The sequence below is a fragment of the Trichechus manatus genome, unplaced genomic scaffold (genome assembly GCF_000243295.1).
Source record: "Trichechus manatus latirostris isolate Lorelei unplaced genomic scaffold, TriManLat1.0 scaffold00006, whole genome shotgun sequence".
Taxonomy (NCBI): Eukaryota; Metazoa; Chordata; class Mammalia; order Sirenia; family Trichechidae; genus Trichechus; species Trichechus manatus.
Genome location: NW_004443942.1, coordinates 1,396,622 through 1,413,555, shown reverse-complemented (window position 1 = coordinate 1,413,555; position 16,934 = coordinate 1,396,622). Strand labels below are relative to the sequence as shown.

Below are 16,934 nucleotides of genomic sequence, written 5' to 3'. Positions count from 1 at the left end.
CCAGACACTACTCACCAAGGTAGAATGTAGAGCATTGTCTTTATAAGCTGTGTCACTGACATGTAATTTTTAAGGTAACATTAAGATTACTTTGTGAGAGGATGCAAACAAACTATCCCATTCTTGGAGTCGCAGACAGAACCACCAAAAAATTTGAGGTTCAGCTTCGTATGTCAAAATCCTTAGGGGTAAGGAGAAAGTGTAACATTCACTAGTTGCACCAGTGAATCTTCGGGTTCTTTTGACAGTTGAAGTAATTGACAAATTACTTAATCTTCCGTCCAGTTGATTCCTACCTATAGCGACCTTATAGGACAAAGAACTGCCCCATAGGGTTTCCAAGGAGCTGCTGGTGGATTCGAACTGCCGACCTTTTGGTTAGCAGCCATATCACTTGACCACTATGCCACCAGGGCTCCCCTAAGAGGCCATCCCATCTGTATTCTCCTGGTATAGAGATATAGAATTGAAAGTCAGTGATAGCATCTAGAGCATAAAAAGGAAAAAAATACTCTTTTTTTCCTTTGGTTTATCAACAAATCAATGCTGTAACTTCTGGTGTTTTTTTTTTCACGCTTATAAAATGATTAAAACAAAACCCGTCGCCATTGTGTTGATTCCGACTCATAGCGACCCTATAGTGACGGTGTAGGACAGAGTAGAACTGCCCCATAGAATTTCCAAGGAGTGCCTGGTGGATTCGAACTGCCAACCTTTTTGTTAGGAGCCATATCTCTTAACCACTATGCCACCAGTTAATAAACTTCAAATACTTTAAGTAGTGAAAATTTAATGTCACAAAGTATTTTGGGCAAAAGTGTGACCTGTTTTCTGGGAGGAAAGCATTTAAGGAAATTATTTGCTGGCTTGAAATACTGTCTTCCTTTATATTTATCTTAATTATAGTTTTTTTTTTCTTTCAGAGAAAGCCCGGGAAGAAGCTGGGTCAGCAAGAACGTCACTCCTTATATTGGTGTCCATTTTCTTATCAGCAGCTTTTGTTATGTTTTTGGTATATAAAAATTTTCCCCAGCTTAGTGAGTAAGTATATTGAAAGGGAAACTGAAAATTTCTAGATATTTATAGAGATAAAAGTGGATTAAAACTTAAAACTTAAACTTAGTAACAACTGTCATGGTGATTGTGCATCAGCTCTCATGGCTTGTAGCAACTCCACGTCAACACTGTTATTTAAATACTTCTTTTTAAATATGCCTCTTGGTTTTCTCTGCAAGGTTTTTCTAGCATTCCTCTTATTAAAATTTCATCTTTCTGGTGGCTTTAAAAAAATTTTTTTTAATATAACCATGTTGTAACCCTACACGCGTTCCTTTCTTCTCGCTTTGTTTTTCTCTCTCTTTTGCATTGCATATATATGTACAAAACTAAGGTAGCATTAAATGAAGCATTCCTTACCCTTATTTTAGGTGATATGCTCTGATATTTTCTAAATTTATTTCATTTTTTAATGCTAGTAGTGACCAGGTAAATTTATTTTACACTTCTGTAATAGTTACTGACCTGTAGTCTAAAAAACGCTGTTTACTACTTTCCCTCCTTTTCTCTCTGTTTTCCCCTTTTCTTTCTAGTCAGTTTTTGCCCGCTTCTATTCATCAGTTTCCCTCCTCACCACATTCCTATCTCCTAGCTCTTTTTCCCTTCCATTTTTCCAAGTGAAATGGTCTGAATAGGTACTTTCACATTCAAATTGACCCTAGATTGTATATCTAATACAGGTCCACAATTCCATAGCCAAAACCTTGGAGTGAAATGTGTTTCAGAATTTAGAATTTTCCAACATGGAATATATTTTATAAATTATGTGATACTTAACGGCAGGGTCTGGGGCAGCATCCTGTTATCAAGTATATTAATATTTTTGCAGCAAACCTGCATAGTAACACTAAGCATAATTAAAGAAAGACTATGAATGACTTTACATGAGTTTGATTCAATTTTGCTGACAAATAAATTATAAAAATATTTTGGTTTGCGGAATTTTTTAAGTTTTAGGAAAGAGATTGTGGGCCTAAAACGTGGTAAGAAGCAAAATAACCACGACTGTTTAACCGACAGTAATACCACCACTGTGTAATCTCAGATTGCATGAGGAACTACTAAGATATAGTTAGACTTTCTCCCAGGACCAGCCTGATATGAAAACCAAATGAATAGATGTGAAATGTGATTTCAAGGTATCAGGAAATTCCTGTTGCCTCCAAATTCTTTTCTTTCACAATTTGTTATGCTTAAAATGTTATGGTTACAATTTAATTATTTTAATTTTAAAGGGTTGATTTCTTACATAGATTTAAATACTCCTTGTGAGGGTAACATGTTATATTGTTATGTTATTGTTGTGTGCCATCAGTCAATTCCAACTCATAGTGACTCTATAAGACAGAATAGAACTGCCCCATAGGGTCTCCTAGGCTGTAATCTTTTTGGAAGCAGATCGTTAGGTCTTTTCTCCCTCAGAGCCGCTGGTAGCTTCAAATCATTGACTTTGTGGTTAGCAGCTGAGTGCTTAACCATTGCTCCAGCAAGGCTCCTTTATTAGGTTTTATTATTAGTGGGATTGATTTCAGGAGGTTGCATATGATCAAGAACCAGTGGCATTGAAGGAGGAAGTCCAAGCTGCACTGAAGGCATTGGCAAAAAACAAGACTCCAGGAATTGACTGAATACCAGTTGAGATATTTCAACAAGCAGATGCGGTGCTGGAGGTGTGCACTTGTCTATGCCAAGATGTTTAGAAGACAGCTCCCTGGCCAGTCAACTGGAAGGGATTCATATTTGTGCCCATTGCAAAGAAAAGTGATCCAGCAGAATGCAGAAATTATTGAACAATATCATTAATATCACATGCAAGTAAAATTATGCTGAAGATAATTAAAAAATGGTTGCAGCAGTACATCGACAGGGAACTACTAGAATGTCAAGCCAGATTCAGAAGAGGACATGGGACAAGGGGTATCACTGCTGATGAGAGATGAATCTTGGCTGAAAGCAGAGAATACTGGAAAGATGTTTGCCTTTGTTTTATTGACTATGCAGAGGCATTCAACTGTGTGGATCATAACAAATTATGGATAACGTTGAGAAGAATGGGAATTCCAGAACACTTAATTGTGCTCATGAGGAACCTGTACATAGACCCAAGAGGCAGTTGTTCGAGTAGAACAAAGGGATACTGCACGGTTTAAAATCAGGAAAGGTATGCTTCAGGGTTGTATCCTTTCACCATACTTACCCAGTCTGCATGCTGAGCAAATAATCCGAGAAGCTGGGCTATGTGAAGAATGCAGCATCAGGATTGGTGGAAGGCGCATTAACAACCTGTGATATGCAGATGACACAACTTTGCTTGCTGAAAGTGGAGAGGATTTGAAGCACTTAGTGATGAAGATCTAAGACTACAGCCTTCAGTATGGATTACACCTCAACAGAAAGAAAGCAAAAATCCTCAACTGGACCAGTAAACAACATCATGATAAGTAGAGAAAAGATTGAAGTTGTCAAGGATTTCATTTTACTTGGATCCACAATCAATGTCCATGGAAACAGCAGTCGAAAAATCAACAACATATTGCATTGGGAAAATCTGAAAAAGACCTCTTTCAAGTGTTAAAAGCAAAGATATCTCTTTGAAGATGTGCACCTGACCCAAACCCTGTTATTTTCAGTTGCCTCATATGCATGCGAAAGCTGGGCAATGAGTAAGGAAGATCAAAGTAGAAGAATTGATGCCTTTGAATTATGGTGTTGTCGAAGAATATTGAATATACCATGGACTGCTGGAATGAGAGGTCTGTCTTGGAAGAAGTATAGCCAGAGTGCCCCTTGGAACTGAGGATGGAGAGGCTTCGTCTCACATACTTTGGACAAGTTATCAGGAGGGACCAATCCCTGGAGAAGGACATCATGTTTGGCAAGGTAGAAGGTCAGCAAAAAAGAGGAAAACCCTCAAGGAGATGAATTGACACAGTGGCTGCAATAATGGGCTCAAACATAGAAGTTGTGAGGATGGCACAGGACCAGGCAGTGTTTTTTCTGTTTACATAGGGTTGGTAACGAGTTGAAACTGACTTGATGGCACCTAACAACAGTGTGATTGAATTTAGATTCTCTCTGGTTTTGATGAAGTAGTAAGGAATTGAGAGTTGATTGAAAGAGGGAAAGGATATAAACTATAGATTCAGGTTGTCTTTGCTCCCAGCCTGCTCTAAGAATGGTAACATATCAATTGTAAATAATAATGTATTATCACAAACCTTTGATATTCTGTTTATTTCTCTTTGTATACATATTTACGTGTATGTATGTGTGCATATGGATGCATGTGTACTTACGCTCCTATAGAGAGTCTCTTTAGTTTTTAAATTGTATAAATGAGAAGAGCCAGTTTAGTTCACCACCTGTTTTTATAGGACTTAAGAAAGTAGTGTTCTGTCATTGTTTTGCAGGGTCAGTTAAATTTTATCGTGCAAGCATATGGGCATAATATGTATAAACACGAAGATGACTGGATGTGATTATTTAAAGCTTTTGTAAGCAAGTGTTCATTTCCAAACAAGACACCAAAAATAAAGGAGAATTGATAGAGAAAAATGTTCAAGTTTTTTTGTGAACTTTGAATTGGGATATTCCAGAAAAGTTATAAACTGTGAATTCATTTAAAATATTTACTTAATTTTAGTTGAAATTGATTACTGACTTTAACTTATCATGATGATTACCCAAAATGATGTTAAATGTTTCTAATATGCTAACATCAGTGATCCATTGCTTACATTTAATTTAAAATTTACCGATATTAGAACAAATCCTTTTAACCTGTAGTTTGAATCATCCTGAACTTTTATATATGGATTAGATGTTCTGTGAAATTTTTCATAAAAAATTTTTTAAAAAATTTATAAACTTTTGAACTTAAAAATTATGAATCTAGAGTTAACATATTACTGATCAAGACATCAAATCATTTTGGATGAAACTTCATGTTTTGAAGCTTGACTTTGATATTAATTATCTTGACACAATTCTGTTTTAAAATTTTTCACTTTAATTTTATTTCTTTAGAGAAGAAAGAGTCACTATGAAGGTTCCCAGAGATATGGATGATGCCAAGGCTCTAGGAAAAGTTTTATCCAAATATAAGGACACCTTTTATGTACAAGTACTTGTAGCTTATTTTGCTACATATATTTTGTATCCTTTAACTGAAAAATGTTTTCTAGTTTGTTCAAGAAAAAGATTTCAAGACGTCTACTGTTCAGTTTTATAGAGCGTAACTATTTTTCTTTTTAAAAATTATTAACGTACTATGTATAGCGACATTAAATAAAACATCGAAAAACTAAATTGGAAAAAATTCTGCCTATAATCCTGTCTCCTCAGCTCAATTAATTTTATATCCTTGTGTTTATTACCAGTTTTTTGTATTCTACTTATTTTTCTTATAAACATTTTCTTCCTCTGTCCCATTCAAAATAATTATTTTGAATAAATAGCCTCCATACCATAATTTTAAAATGTATTCTGTTATGTTTGGAGATATATGTTTCTAATTTTTCTGCTTTTATAGGTATGTTACAAATCTCTTGGTTCCTAGGATTTTTTTCTTCCATTTAATTATTTCCTTTGAAAAAATTCCTAAGGATTAATGGTTCAAAGAACGTGAATGTTTTTGATACTTCTTAGTATGCATTTCTTTGCTTTACAGTAAATGTAAATTGTCCTTTACTCAGGAAAATGACTTTATTCTTTCTACATATTTTCAAACTGCATATGCTGTTGGTGATTGATCTTCCAATCTGTAGGATAGCTGTAATTTCTGATTTTTGTATCTTTTATTCTAATCCTATCTTATTTTAGAAATCTTGATTAATTCGTACTCTTTAAACCAGCTTTTGTTTTAAAAAGGCAAATTGATTACTTTGTTAATTCTCTCAAAGTATTTATATTCTTGCTTCCTTTTAATTCTGGAATTTCTTTTGCTTTGTTGAGCTTTTTGACTAAAGTTTTGTCTCCTATAGAATTCAATAGCAGCATTTTCTGACATTTATGTTGGTGTATGTATATATACGGTATCCTGGTGGTGCAGTCATTAATAGCTCAGGCTGCTAACCAAAAGGTCTGCAGTTGGAATCACCCAGATTGTAAAAATTCAGGTCTGTTCCTTTTTCCCTTCATTGACCGTGACAGAACCTGTTCGAACTGGTTCAAAGACCTCATTTAACCCAACATGTCTCAATTCAGACTAACCACATTTCAGTGTCTTAAGAGCCACATGTGGCCAGTGGCCTCTGTATTGAACAATATAGTACAAACTAAAAGCCTTTTGCTGTCAAGTGGATTCCAACCCATAGCAACCCTAGAGGACAAAGTAGAACTGCCCCGCAGGGTTTCCAAGGAGCGACTGGTGGATTTGAACTGCCAACTTTTTGGTTAGTAGCCATATCACTTAACTACCGTGCCACCAGGGTTCCAGTACAGTACAGGTACCTTCATAAGTAATACCTAATTTTAAACTTTTTTATATAAATTGCTTTTTATAATTTCTTATTTTAACCCTCATATTTATTCATGTAACCAGTTGTTTTTTCTTTTTTTTTTTAAGTACCGATTATATGGTAAGTATGGTATAGTGCTTTGCACATTCAGAAGCAGAACAACTATTTCCATCTGGAATAATGAGGAAGGTTGGGTAAAGATATGGAGTGAGTCATTGTGGACTAAGTCAGTCTACAACAGCTTACAAGCTGAGTGTGGTTAGTAAGTGATCAGTAGTCCAATTTAGTTAGAGCGCAGGGTGTGAGGGATATAGACAAAACAAGATTCATCATGTATTGTTGAAGTGGTCTTTCTACTTTCATATATGTTTGAAAATTTACATAATAAGGTTTTAAAGAACCCTGAAATGTAAATCTCTCTTTTTATTTAATGGAGGCATCCAGTAGACAGATGGAATATTTGAGACTGGTATTTGATTAAAGAAATTGAGTCAGAGATAGAGAATTAGGAGTTATCAGTATATGTGGCTGATTTTTGAAGCCATAGAAATAACTGAATTTATCAAAGGAAAGGGGGAGAAACATGTAGCTGACAGAATGTTAGAGAAAGTCCAATTTTGAGGGTAAGGAGGGGGAAAAAACTAGGGAAGAAATTATTTGTAATGTAGAAGAAAAATACAGTTCACTGGAGCCTGAGTTTTGTGCAAGAGGATGTCTAATCCTATGCAGGGGTCATTAAAAAGCCATTAATTTTGGTCAGGAGGATGTTTCAGTAGAATGGTGGGGTGGGTAAGCTGGATGGATGGGGACAAGGAGAGAATCTCTTACGAAAAAGAGGAGATGCAGTAGTTGAATAGGATACCTGGTTGAGGAAAGCTTAGGTTTTAATTCTAGTTTGCAGCAATCTTGAGTGGTTTTATAGAGCAGAAAGCTGGTGAAAGAGCAAGAAGTTAAAGATGAAAGAATCCAAGAGGAAGAAGGAAGAGATTGAAATGAGAGAACATGAGTAAATTGGGAACTGGAAAAAAAAGAGACAATTAATGGGTGAAGATAGAAATTTTAAAGTAGGGAAGAGAGATGAAGAAATTCGCTGAGTTTGATTAACTTATGAGTAGATCAGCCTGTTAGAGTTGAAGAAGTCTAAGGAGTCCGGGCCAAAACTGGAAACTAGGGAAAAGTAGAAAAAGTGAAACTCTGTTTAAAAATAAGATTTGTGATTTTTCTTCTTTTTTATTGTCTATCTTTTTTTATGAGTAGTGAATTGAGGTAAATTTTCATAGTTAAATTAGAAATAAGTAATTATTATATTTTACCTGTATCTAGATTTCCATGAAATCACGTTTCTTAAAAAAAAAATGAGGGTAAATCAAAGTAGAACTCACATGCATTAGGGAAGCATGTTATTTAAAAGATTAATGAAGACCTTTATTTTTTGTCCACATTCCAAATTCCTCTCTATTGGACACATGTAGGATATTTATCTTGGTTTTTTCTTTCAGTAACACTAGCATTATATTTATGATAATGCTAGTTAATGTTCGTCTTAGAATAAGAGGCATTACAACTAAGAAATCAGTGAGTTTGTATATTTTTTAAACTTGTATATAATTTTATTTTTTAATACTGAAATGTGAATATAATCCTATTGACTTGATGCCTTCTGTAGTAATACTTTTTGTGAAATGTTGGATTTGTCTTTTAAAAATTCCATTAAATTATGTTTTAATCCTTAACTTAGAAGTTAACAGCTTGCAGACATTTGCTATTCCAGGCTCTATATTTCTCAGCATCCTCTCAGGGTTTCTTTATCCCTTTCCACTAGCCTTATTTCTTGTTTGTTTGGTAAGTATATAAAATCGGGAGATTGGAAAAAGATAACTTTAAATAGAATGATGATGATCTTAGCCCCACTAGTCTGTGTTAGTTAGCATAAACTCACTAGTTTAATAAAGTTTACTGTTAAAGTAGTATCTGTTAAGTCCTTTTGTAAGGAGCTGTTATAGTTAGTTGTTTTTTTTTTTTTTTTTTTTCTGTAGAGCCAGGGTGTTGTAGACTTATTTGCATTTATTGGCTCTGTTTTTGCCTTTTTTATTTTGTAATCCAATTAAGACTGTGGACACAATGAATTAAGTTCTAGGGTTGGGGTGGCAAGGGTGGGAGTGGTTTCATGCATATTAATTGAAAATAAATTGGCTCCTCAAATTTTATTCTTAGGCTAAAGTCAGCATTAACTATTAGCACATTAGCTATCATTCCATCACTAAGTTTAATCACAAATACCAGTTTGTTTTAGCTAACCTCTTTAGTTAGGATTTGGTCTGAGAAAGGACTAGGTTCTTGTTCTTTGCATAAGAGATGTCATGCAGAGTGTCCTCTCCACCCCTCAAAAGAAGTAACCTAGTTGAATGTTTCCTTAGGTAAATAGATCCATGTGAATAAGATGGAAAAATACAAAATGTTTGTGACTTCTTGTTGTTTTTCAGTGTTCTGGGCTGGGTGCCTCATTCTGCTATATGCTCTCCTATTTAGTTGGGAGACCAGTGGTATACAAATATCTAACAGAGAAAGCAGTGAAATGGTCACAGCAGGTAAACCTGTATCTTTTAATTATTTAATTGAACTCTTTGGCTAGCTGGATTCTCAATGTGGAGCCCCTACCTAAATTAACTCAGACTCGGGCCTTTAATAAAATTTATCTTTTAGACGAATAAGGATGTTAATTACAATTTCAGATATGATTTTTTGTACTTGTAATGGTATCAGTCCTGGTAAGTTCAATCAGAGCAGAGAAGTCAAAGTATTCATGTAAAGGAATCATATATTTGAACACCTGTTTTGTGTTAATGCAGCATGCTGTCAGTGTGTGCCAACTCCTTTAATGCATTTCATCAGTAGAAACAACTGTTAATCTTCAGCCAGGATTTCTGCTACAGATTAGCAATGATAAATATAAACACTACTACACAGCTTGGCAACTTGGTGTTGCTATGTCCCCTCCTATACTTATTTTCAAAAGCCCCAGGAGGAGCTATCTGAAAATGAACTCAGGCACACATAGATAATGGCAGTCTTTTGGATGGGATGCCCAGGGTAGGAAAAAGGCCTTCTGTAACGAATTGCTACAAACTAAGTGGCTTAACACAACAGAGATTTATTCTCTTCTCACAGTTTTGGAGGTTAGAAGTCTGAAATCAAAGAGTCATCAGGGCCATGCTCCCTCTGAAAGCTCTAGGGAAGAATTCTTCCCTGCCTTTTCCTAGTTTCTGGTGGCTCCCTGCAGTCCTTGGTGTTCCTTCGCTTGTGGCTGCATCACTCCAATCTTCTGTCACTGTCTTCACATGACCTTCACTTCTCTATGTGTGTATGTGTGTGTGTCATCTTCTTAATAGGACATTAAGGGCCCACCCTAAATCTGGGATGATTTGGTCTCCTTAACTAATTTCTAATTACACCTGTAAAAACAGTATTTCTAAATAAAGTCACATTCTGAGGTTCCTGGTGTACATGGATTTTTGGAGGACATGATTAAACCCACTGTAAAGCATATGGTGTTCCCTAGTCAGGCTATTAATTTGTTCTTCACAGTTCCTTTATTTGATGTGCTAAGTGGAGATAGTATTTTACTCAGGGCCTTTTTCTTCCATGACTTAACTCATTGTCTTGATGACAAAAATTACATAGATCAAGAGAAATGCTCTTTATGAGAACTTTGATAGATCTTAATTCAGTATATCTGTGTTTTCTAGAATATTAACATTTAAAAAAAATTGAACTAATCCCCCTGAGCAAATTTGCCAAGAATGAATATGGTTATATATACATTTTACAGTATGCAGGAATATATTACTTTCTCATTATTGGAAAAAATAAAGTATCTCTTTTCAAAGTACACATACTTTTGTTTTTGTGATAAGGCATGGCCCAAACTTAACTGTTGCTGTTGTTGTGTGCCGTCAAGTCGATTCTGACACATAGCAACCCTATAGTCAGAGTAGAACTGCCCCTTAGCGTATCCTAGGCTACAGTCTTTACAGGAGCAGATTGTCAGGTCTTTTCTCCCGAGGAGTGGCTGGTGGGTTGGACCCGCTGACCTTTTGGTTAGCAGTCAATCACTTAACCATTGCGCCACCAAGGTGCTCCTTTGGGAAAACAATAGATAAGTACAAAAGGTAGCATGTACCGTCATTTTGGAATAATAAATTAAAAAGGTTATATGGCTAAATTTTATAGTAATAAATATCTAATGTTATAAAATTACATATTCTAAAATGCTAAGAGAATCCTATTTTTGAAATTAATTATTTTGCCCAGAATCACACTCATTTGCTTATATGGCAACATCTAGAATCTCATATGTCTACACTTTTAATCCAGTTCTCTTTTCACTATACCACATATGCACTGAATATTAAAATAATTTTATATGTATGTTTTTCTTTGGAATGAATGTTTTATTTTCTGGGAGCTTGTTATTCAAAGAAAATATGAACTGTAATCAGTGCTTATATTTAATCAGCTGTTTGCATGAATACCTGTTTAATTTCATTTATCAATAATGAATGAATTTACTCGTGATATATATTGTAATAACATAAAATAAAGATTACTATTATTTTTTGAGCTATATTTGTTGATGTGTATACTAGCCCTTTACACTGTAGGAAACTGAAGGCATTAAAAAGTCGGCCACCTGATGTGTATCTTATATCTAGTTATCATATAAGTTTAATTTGGCATTTCAGTTTTAAAATGTTACCATTGAGCTATCATTATTTAATCTGTTGTAGAAACATCTTTAGTAACATTAAAATATAAGCACAATTTTTAAAAAGTCTCATCACATGTTGTTTAGCTCTGATAATAGTGAACATTTAATCAATGTCATTTTCAAACTCCTTTTTCGATCATTTCTGTTGGATAAATTTGATCAGTTCCATTGGATGGATTATCAGGAATAAGAATTTGAAATAAGGTATTTTATATTAACTAATTTTCATGCCTTATTTCAGATTCTAATAAGATATTTTCTATTAAGTAACTCATTTTCACCACCACTCATCTGTCAGTTTGTCCTACTGTGGTGCCTTATGTGTTGCTGTGATGCTAGAAGCTGTGCCATCAGTATATTTCACATACCAGCAGGGTCACCCATGGTCACAGGTTTCAGTGGAGCTTCTAGGCTAAGACAGACTATGAAGAAGGACCTGGTGATCTTATGAAAAAATTGGGCAGTGAAAACCTTATGGATAGCAACAGAACATTGTCTGATATAGTGCCAGAAGATGAGCCCCTCAAGGTTGGAAGGCACTGAAAATACGACTGAGGAAGAGCTGCCTTCTCAGAGGAGAGTTGATTTTAATGACGTGGATGGAGTAAAGCTTTTGGGCTCTTCATTTGCTGATGTGGCATGACTCAGAATGAGAAGAAACAGCTGCATACTTCCATTAATAATTGGAAGGTGGAATATATAAAGTATGAATCAAAGAAAATTGGAAGTTGTCAGAAATGAGATGGAATGCTTGAAGATCAATATCCTAGGCATTTAGTAAGCTGAAATGGACTGGTATTGGCCATTTGGAATCAGTCATATGGTCTTCTACATTGGGAATGACAAATTGAAGAGGAATGGCATCACATTCATTGTCAAAAAGAACATTTCAAGATCTATCCTGAAGTACAGTGCTGTAAGTGACAGGATAGTGTCCATACACCTACCAGTTAATAAGACTATTATTCAAATTTACTCACCAACGAACATCGTGATATATGGAGAAAATGTTGATGTTGTCAAGGATTTCATTTTACTTGGATCCATGATCAACGCCCATGGAAGCAGCAGTCAGGAAATCAAACGATGTATTGCATTGGGAAAATCTGCAAAAGACCTCTTTAAGTGTTAAAAAGCAAAGATGTCACCTTGAGGACTAAGGTGCGCCTGACCCAAGCCGTAGTGTTTTCAGTCACCTCATATGCATGCAAAAGCTGCACAGTGAATAAGGAAGATCGAAGGAAGAATTGATGCATTTGAATTATGGTGTTGGTGAAGAATATTAAATATACCATGGACTGCTGGAATGAGAAGTCTGTCTTGGAAGAAGTATAGCCAGAAAGCTCCTTAGAAGCGAGGATAGTGAGACTTCCATTTCACATAGTTTGGATATGTTATCAGGAGGGACCAGTCCCTGGAGAAGGACATCATGCTTGGTAAAGTAGAGGGTCAGTGAAAAAGAAGACCCTCAAGGAGATGAATTGATACAGTGGCTGCAACAAGGGGTTCAAACATAGCGACGATTATAAGGATTGGTGCAGGACCAGGTAGTGTTTTGTTCTGTGTAGGTAGGATCGTTGTCTTAGTTATTATTTAGTGCTGCTGTAGCAGAATACCACAAGTGGATGCCTTTAACAAAGAGAAATTTATTCTCTCACAGTTAGGGAGGCTAGAAGTCTAAATTTAGATTGGCAGCTCCATGGGAAGACACTGTCAGTTCTAGGGGAAGGTCCTTGTCATCAATATTTCCCTGGTCTAGGAGCTTCTCGGCACAGGGACCCCGGGTCAAAAGGACATGCTCCACTCCTGGTGCTTCTTTCATGGTGGTATGAGGTCCCCCTCCTCTCTGCTCTCTTCTCTTTTATATCTCAAAATAGATTGACTCAAGATACAATTTAATCCTGTAGATTGTGTCCTGCCTCATTAACAGAACTGCTTATAATCCTGCCTCATTTACATCACAGAGGTTAGTATTCACAACGTATTGGGAATTACATCAGATTACAAATGGAAAACAACCACAGGATACTGGGAATCATGGCCTAGCCAAGTTGACACACATTTTGGGGGGACACAGTTCAACCCATGATAGTCACTGAGTTGGAACCGACTCGACAGCACCTAACAACAACAATGAATTTTCAAGATTGGCCTTACCTTGATGCTAATTCTTTTCCTTTTTTTTTTTATGACAGGTTGAACGTCACAGAGATCATCTCATTAACTACATTATATTTTTGAGAATAACACCATTTCTGCCTAATTGGTTTATTAATATTACTTCTCCTGTGATAAATGTGCCACTGAAAGTTTTTTTTATTGGCACTTTTCTAGGTAAGGCCTCCCATCCACACTGTGTTAGAGCTCATTGTGTACTTATCTAACAGTGTCAGCCAGGTTAAATTGTATGCTCCTTGCAGACATGCGAGTACCATAGTAACTAACTTGGGCACAGTGCCTGGCTGGTATAAATAGGTGCTCAGAAAAGTTGTTGGATTACGTTGATTTAGGGCACATTCTATTGGATATTATTTTAATCATATAGAATTAAGTAGAACTTTTTAACTCCTTTTTCTCCCTCAGTAGGGAGAAAATCCAAGAAGCCTTTTTTGAGTAATTTTTTCTTTTCTTTTTTTTTCTATTCAGGTACTGAAATACTGAACTTTAATTTTCAATAGAGAATTTATCTTTTTTGTTTCATTGTAGTCAACATTTATTGTGGGCGTTACCAAAAGTATGGGGGAAACTAGGGTCAACAAAGGCTCTTACTTTCAAGGAGCTTACACTTAATTTTGAAATTAAATTATTTTGTGAATTCTGGTGGTTCTTAGTAAGAGTGTTCCATTTTTCTTTCCAGTTTGAGTTGAATTTGTTTAGATACCAACAAAATGAGCAGATTTATCATGTATTGAGTGTCTAATAAAGTTTAATGCTTGGAAAAATAATCTTTTTGAAACAATCAAAATAATTAATTGCTGCTTTTAAAATGATTCATTGACAAACTTAAAAATTATATGAGCATGGGCAATTTTGTATTTTTATAATGATGTTATATTTGTGGAATCAGAAGATAATTTTTGTCCCTATCTCATTTTTCAGATGAAGTAGCTAGAGATTCAGTTAACTTGAGCCTTGGCAAAAGTAATTTTTTCAGTTTGTTTAGATTTTTAATGAAATATGATTGTTCCGTGTGCACTCTTGTATAACGTGTTCTTTTTTGGGTATCATTCCATGTCAGTATATCTCATACCACTTCATTTTTATTTTAAACATACCCTGTCAGGGTAAACAACAATTTAGTCAACCTTACTTTTGAGCATTTCCATTGTTTCCAGAGTTTTTATGTAATGCTTTCATGAGCATCCTTCAAATTTGTGCATATATAGCACTGTTTTCTAAAGTTGAAATTGCTGAATCAGAGCATGTTCCCTTTTTTTAAAGACTTTTGATAATATTGTAAGATTATTCTCTAGACACTTTTCTTGAGTTTTTAAGTTCATTATCCTTAAGAGTTCTTTCATGGAAATTAACTTGTGGGGCTTTAATTTTTTTAATGATTTTTTTCCAAAATAGAAATATCTGTATTCATCTAAGAAGTTTTATGCACACAAAAATTTTTAATTTTTACAAATAAATGTTTTTTACTATGTTTTCTCTTTTTATTTCAGGTGTCGCACCTCCCTCTTTTATAGCTATCAATGCAGGAACAACACTATACCAGCTTACAACAGCAGGAGAAGCTGTTTCCTGGTACTCAGTATTTTTTCTGATGATTTTGGCTGTTCTTTCCATCCTGCCAGCCATTTTCCACAAAAAACTAAAGCAGAAGTATGAGTAAACAACCATCTGAGTTTTAGTTTTCCCACCACCGTCATCATTCTCTTCTTCATCATCTCAGGATTAGCAGGAGTATCTATTTATGTTTCAAAATCACTTCTTCAGCAATTGAAACAAGGAATTTGTAAAATCAGATTTTCTACTGAACAGTTAAAATGATACATTTAAGTGGCAAGGGGGAGAAAAAAGTAAAAATGGAAATTGATATACTATGAAGAGTGCTGTCAGTGGTGATGGTAAGCATCTAAATTACTATATACAAGGGGGAGCTACAGGTAACTACCAGCAGTGTGGTAGGAAATTATTGATCCAGCTGGTTCATTTAATTTAACATATTTCATGAACTAGCCATACATACTTACTCATGACTTGATAATTTAATAATATTTTTCTCTCTCACCCTTAATGATAACTAAAATTAATATACAAAAACAAAGATTCTGGATTCTTACAGTGTTGCATTTCTGGCTAAGATCAACTTTCTTTCAGAACATACTAAAACTAAAGCTTAAAACTTAAAAGAGATTTACATTTTTCTTTTTACCTTTGAGGTAATTTGTTTAGAGCTTATATCTTGGTAAACCACTGAATATGAAAAGGATATCAAGTTATAGCTATTTTGTGAGGTTTTTTTTTCTGTTTCAGATTTTTATCATGGATTAGTTTGAGATTTATAATTCTGACTAGTCTATTTTCATCCTTTTATCTAGCTTTCACAGTATTTCCACTGTGCATATACAAAATGGAGATTATATAATAACTAGTATATTTGGTGTTGATAATTTATATTCAGATAATATTTTGTTACACGGTTCCCCTTTAATATCTCAGAAGGGGATCTAAGAAACAGCAGTCTTATGGGTTAGGTTAATTGTACTACTTTATATTTTGAAACAGAAACTTAGTGGTAATGCAGTTCTTAAGTGGTTAAATATAGTAAATTGGTCCAATGACTATAAACTTTACCTCATTTATTAGTCTGGTTATTAAGTTATGTATTATGCATGATATACCTAAAAGAATGCATTGTTTCATTTCTTTTGATGACTTTTTATGTGTTGGGCTGCTTTTGATTAATGCAGCTTCCCAATTTAATGTTTTTACTTTTTATAATTCACAAGGTAACATTAACTTCTGACATGGTAACTAATATATTTAAATAGTCCTAGAAAAAACAAAACAGCTTTTTGCTGCTTAATGGTCATGCCCTTGATTCCTTAATTCTAGGGCATCACCAATCTAAATTCTGTCAGTTTTACCTTCACTGAAGCTTGTTATTATGTTGAAAGTACTTTAGCTGTGGGAGAAATCCTTGTATGTTTTTATTGTGAGAAATATGATCATCCTCAAAGCCTGTGTCTACAACATAATGTGGATTGATTCATTATTTTTTCTATCACAGTATTAACAAACGGATTTATTGTAAATACAAAGAAAATATATTGATTAATATACTATTCTTATGTCACTTGGCCTTTTGTGTGAGATTATTTATTATTTCTAGCAAGGTTTTCTTGCTTTCTGATGGACCAGAGACTGAGTGATACAGCTTTTGTTATTTTTACAAATGAACCTAAAACACACCTTTTTTGGACAAAATTCACTAAGTATTACTGTGTAAAGTGTAATTAAGTCAATTTTTATCAGACTTTCAAAAATAAAAGTAAGAGTTTGTACTCAGGAGAAACCTCACTGTTTGCTCTGGTGTATGTATATTGTGCCTACTGTCTTCACAGAATATTTTCCCTGTCCTTACCATTGATTGTTTCCCTTTGCTGCTACCTGCCTCCAATATTAGAAAACTGTACCTGCCA

The 16,934-nt window shown here is 34.7% G+C and overlaps 1 protein-coding gene across 1 annotated transcript in view; it reads left to right on the top strand.

Annotated features, from left to right (window-relative positions):
* TMEM41B (transmembrane protein 41B) overlaps positions 1-16,812 on the top strand; it is a 24,141-nt gene extending 7,329 nt beyond the window's left edge. Inside the window, exons 2-7 of the mRNA XM_004369636.2 lie at positions 924-1,041; positions 5,083-5,211; positions 8,264-8,357; positions 8,999-9,103; positions 13,479-13,617; positions 14,952-16,812. Coding sequence (XP_004369693.1) covers positions 924-1,041; positions 5,083-5,211; positions 8,264-8,357; positions 8,999-9,103; positions 13,479-13,617; positions 14,952-15,121 — 755 coding nt within the window. The 3' untranslated portion in view covers positions 15,122-16,812. The remainder of the gene's footprint in view (positions 1-923; positions 1,042-5,082; positions 5,212-8,263; positions 8,358-8,998; positions 9,104-13,478; positions 13,618-14,951) is intronic.
* The last annotated feature ends 122 nt before the right edge of the window (positions 16,813-16,934 follow it).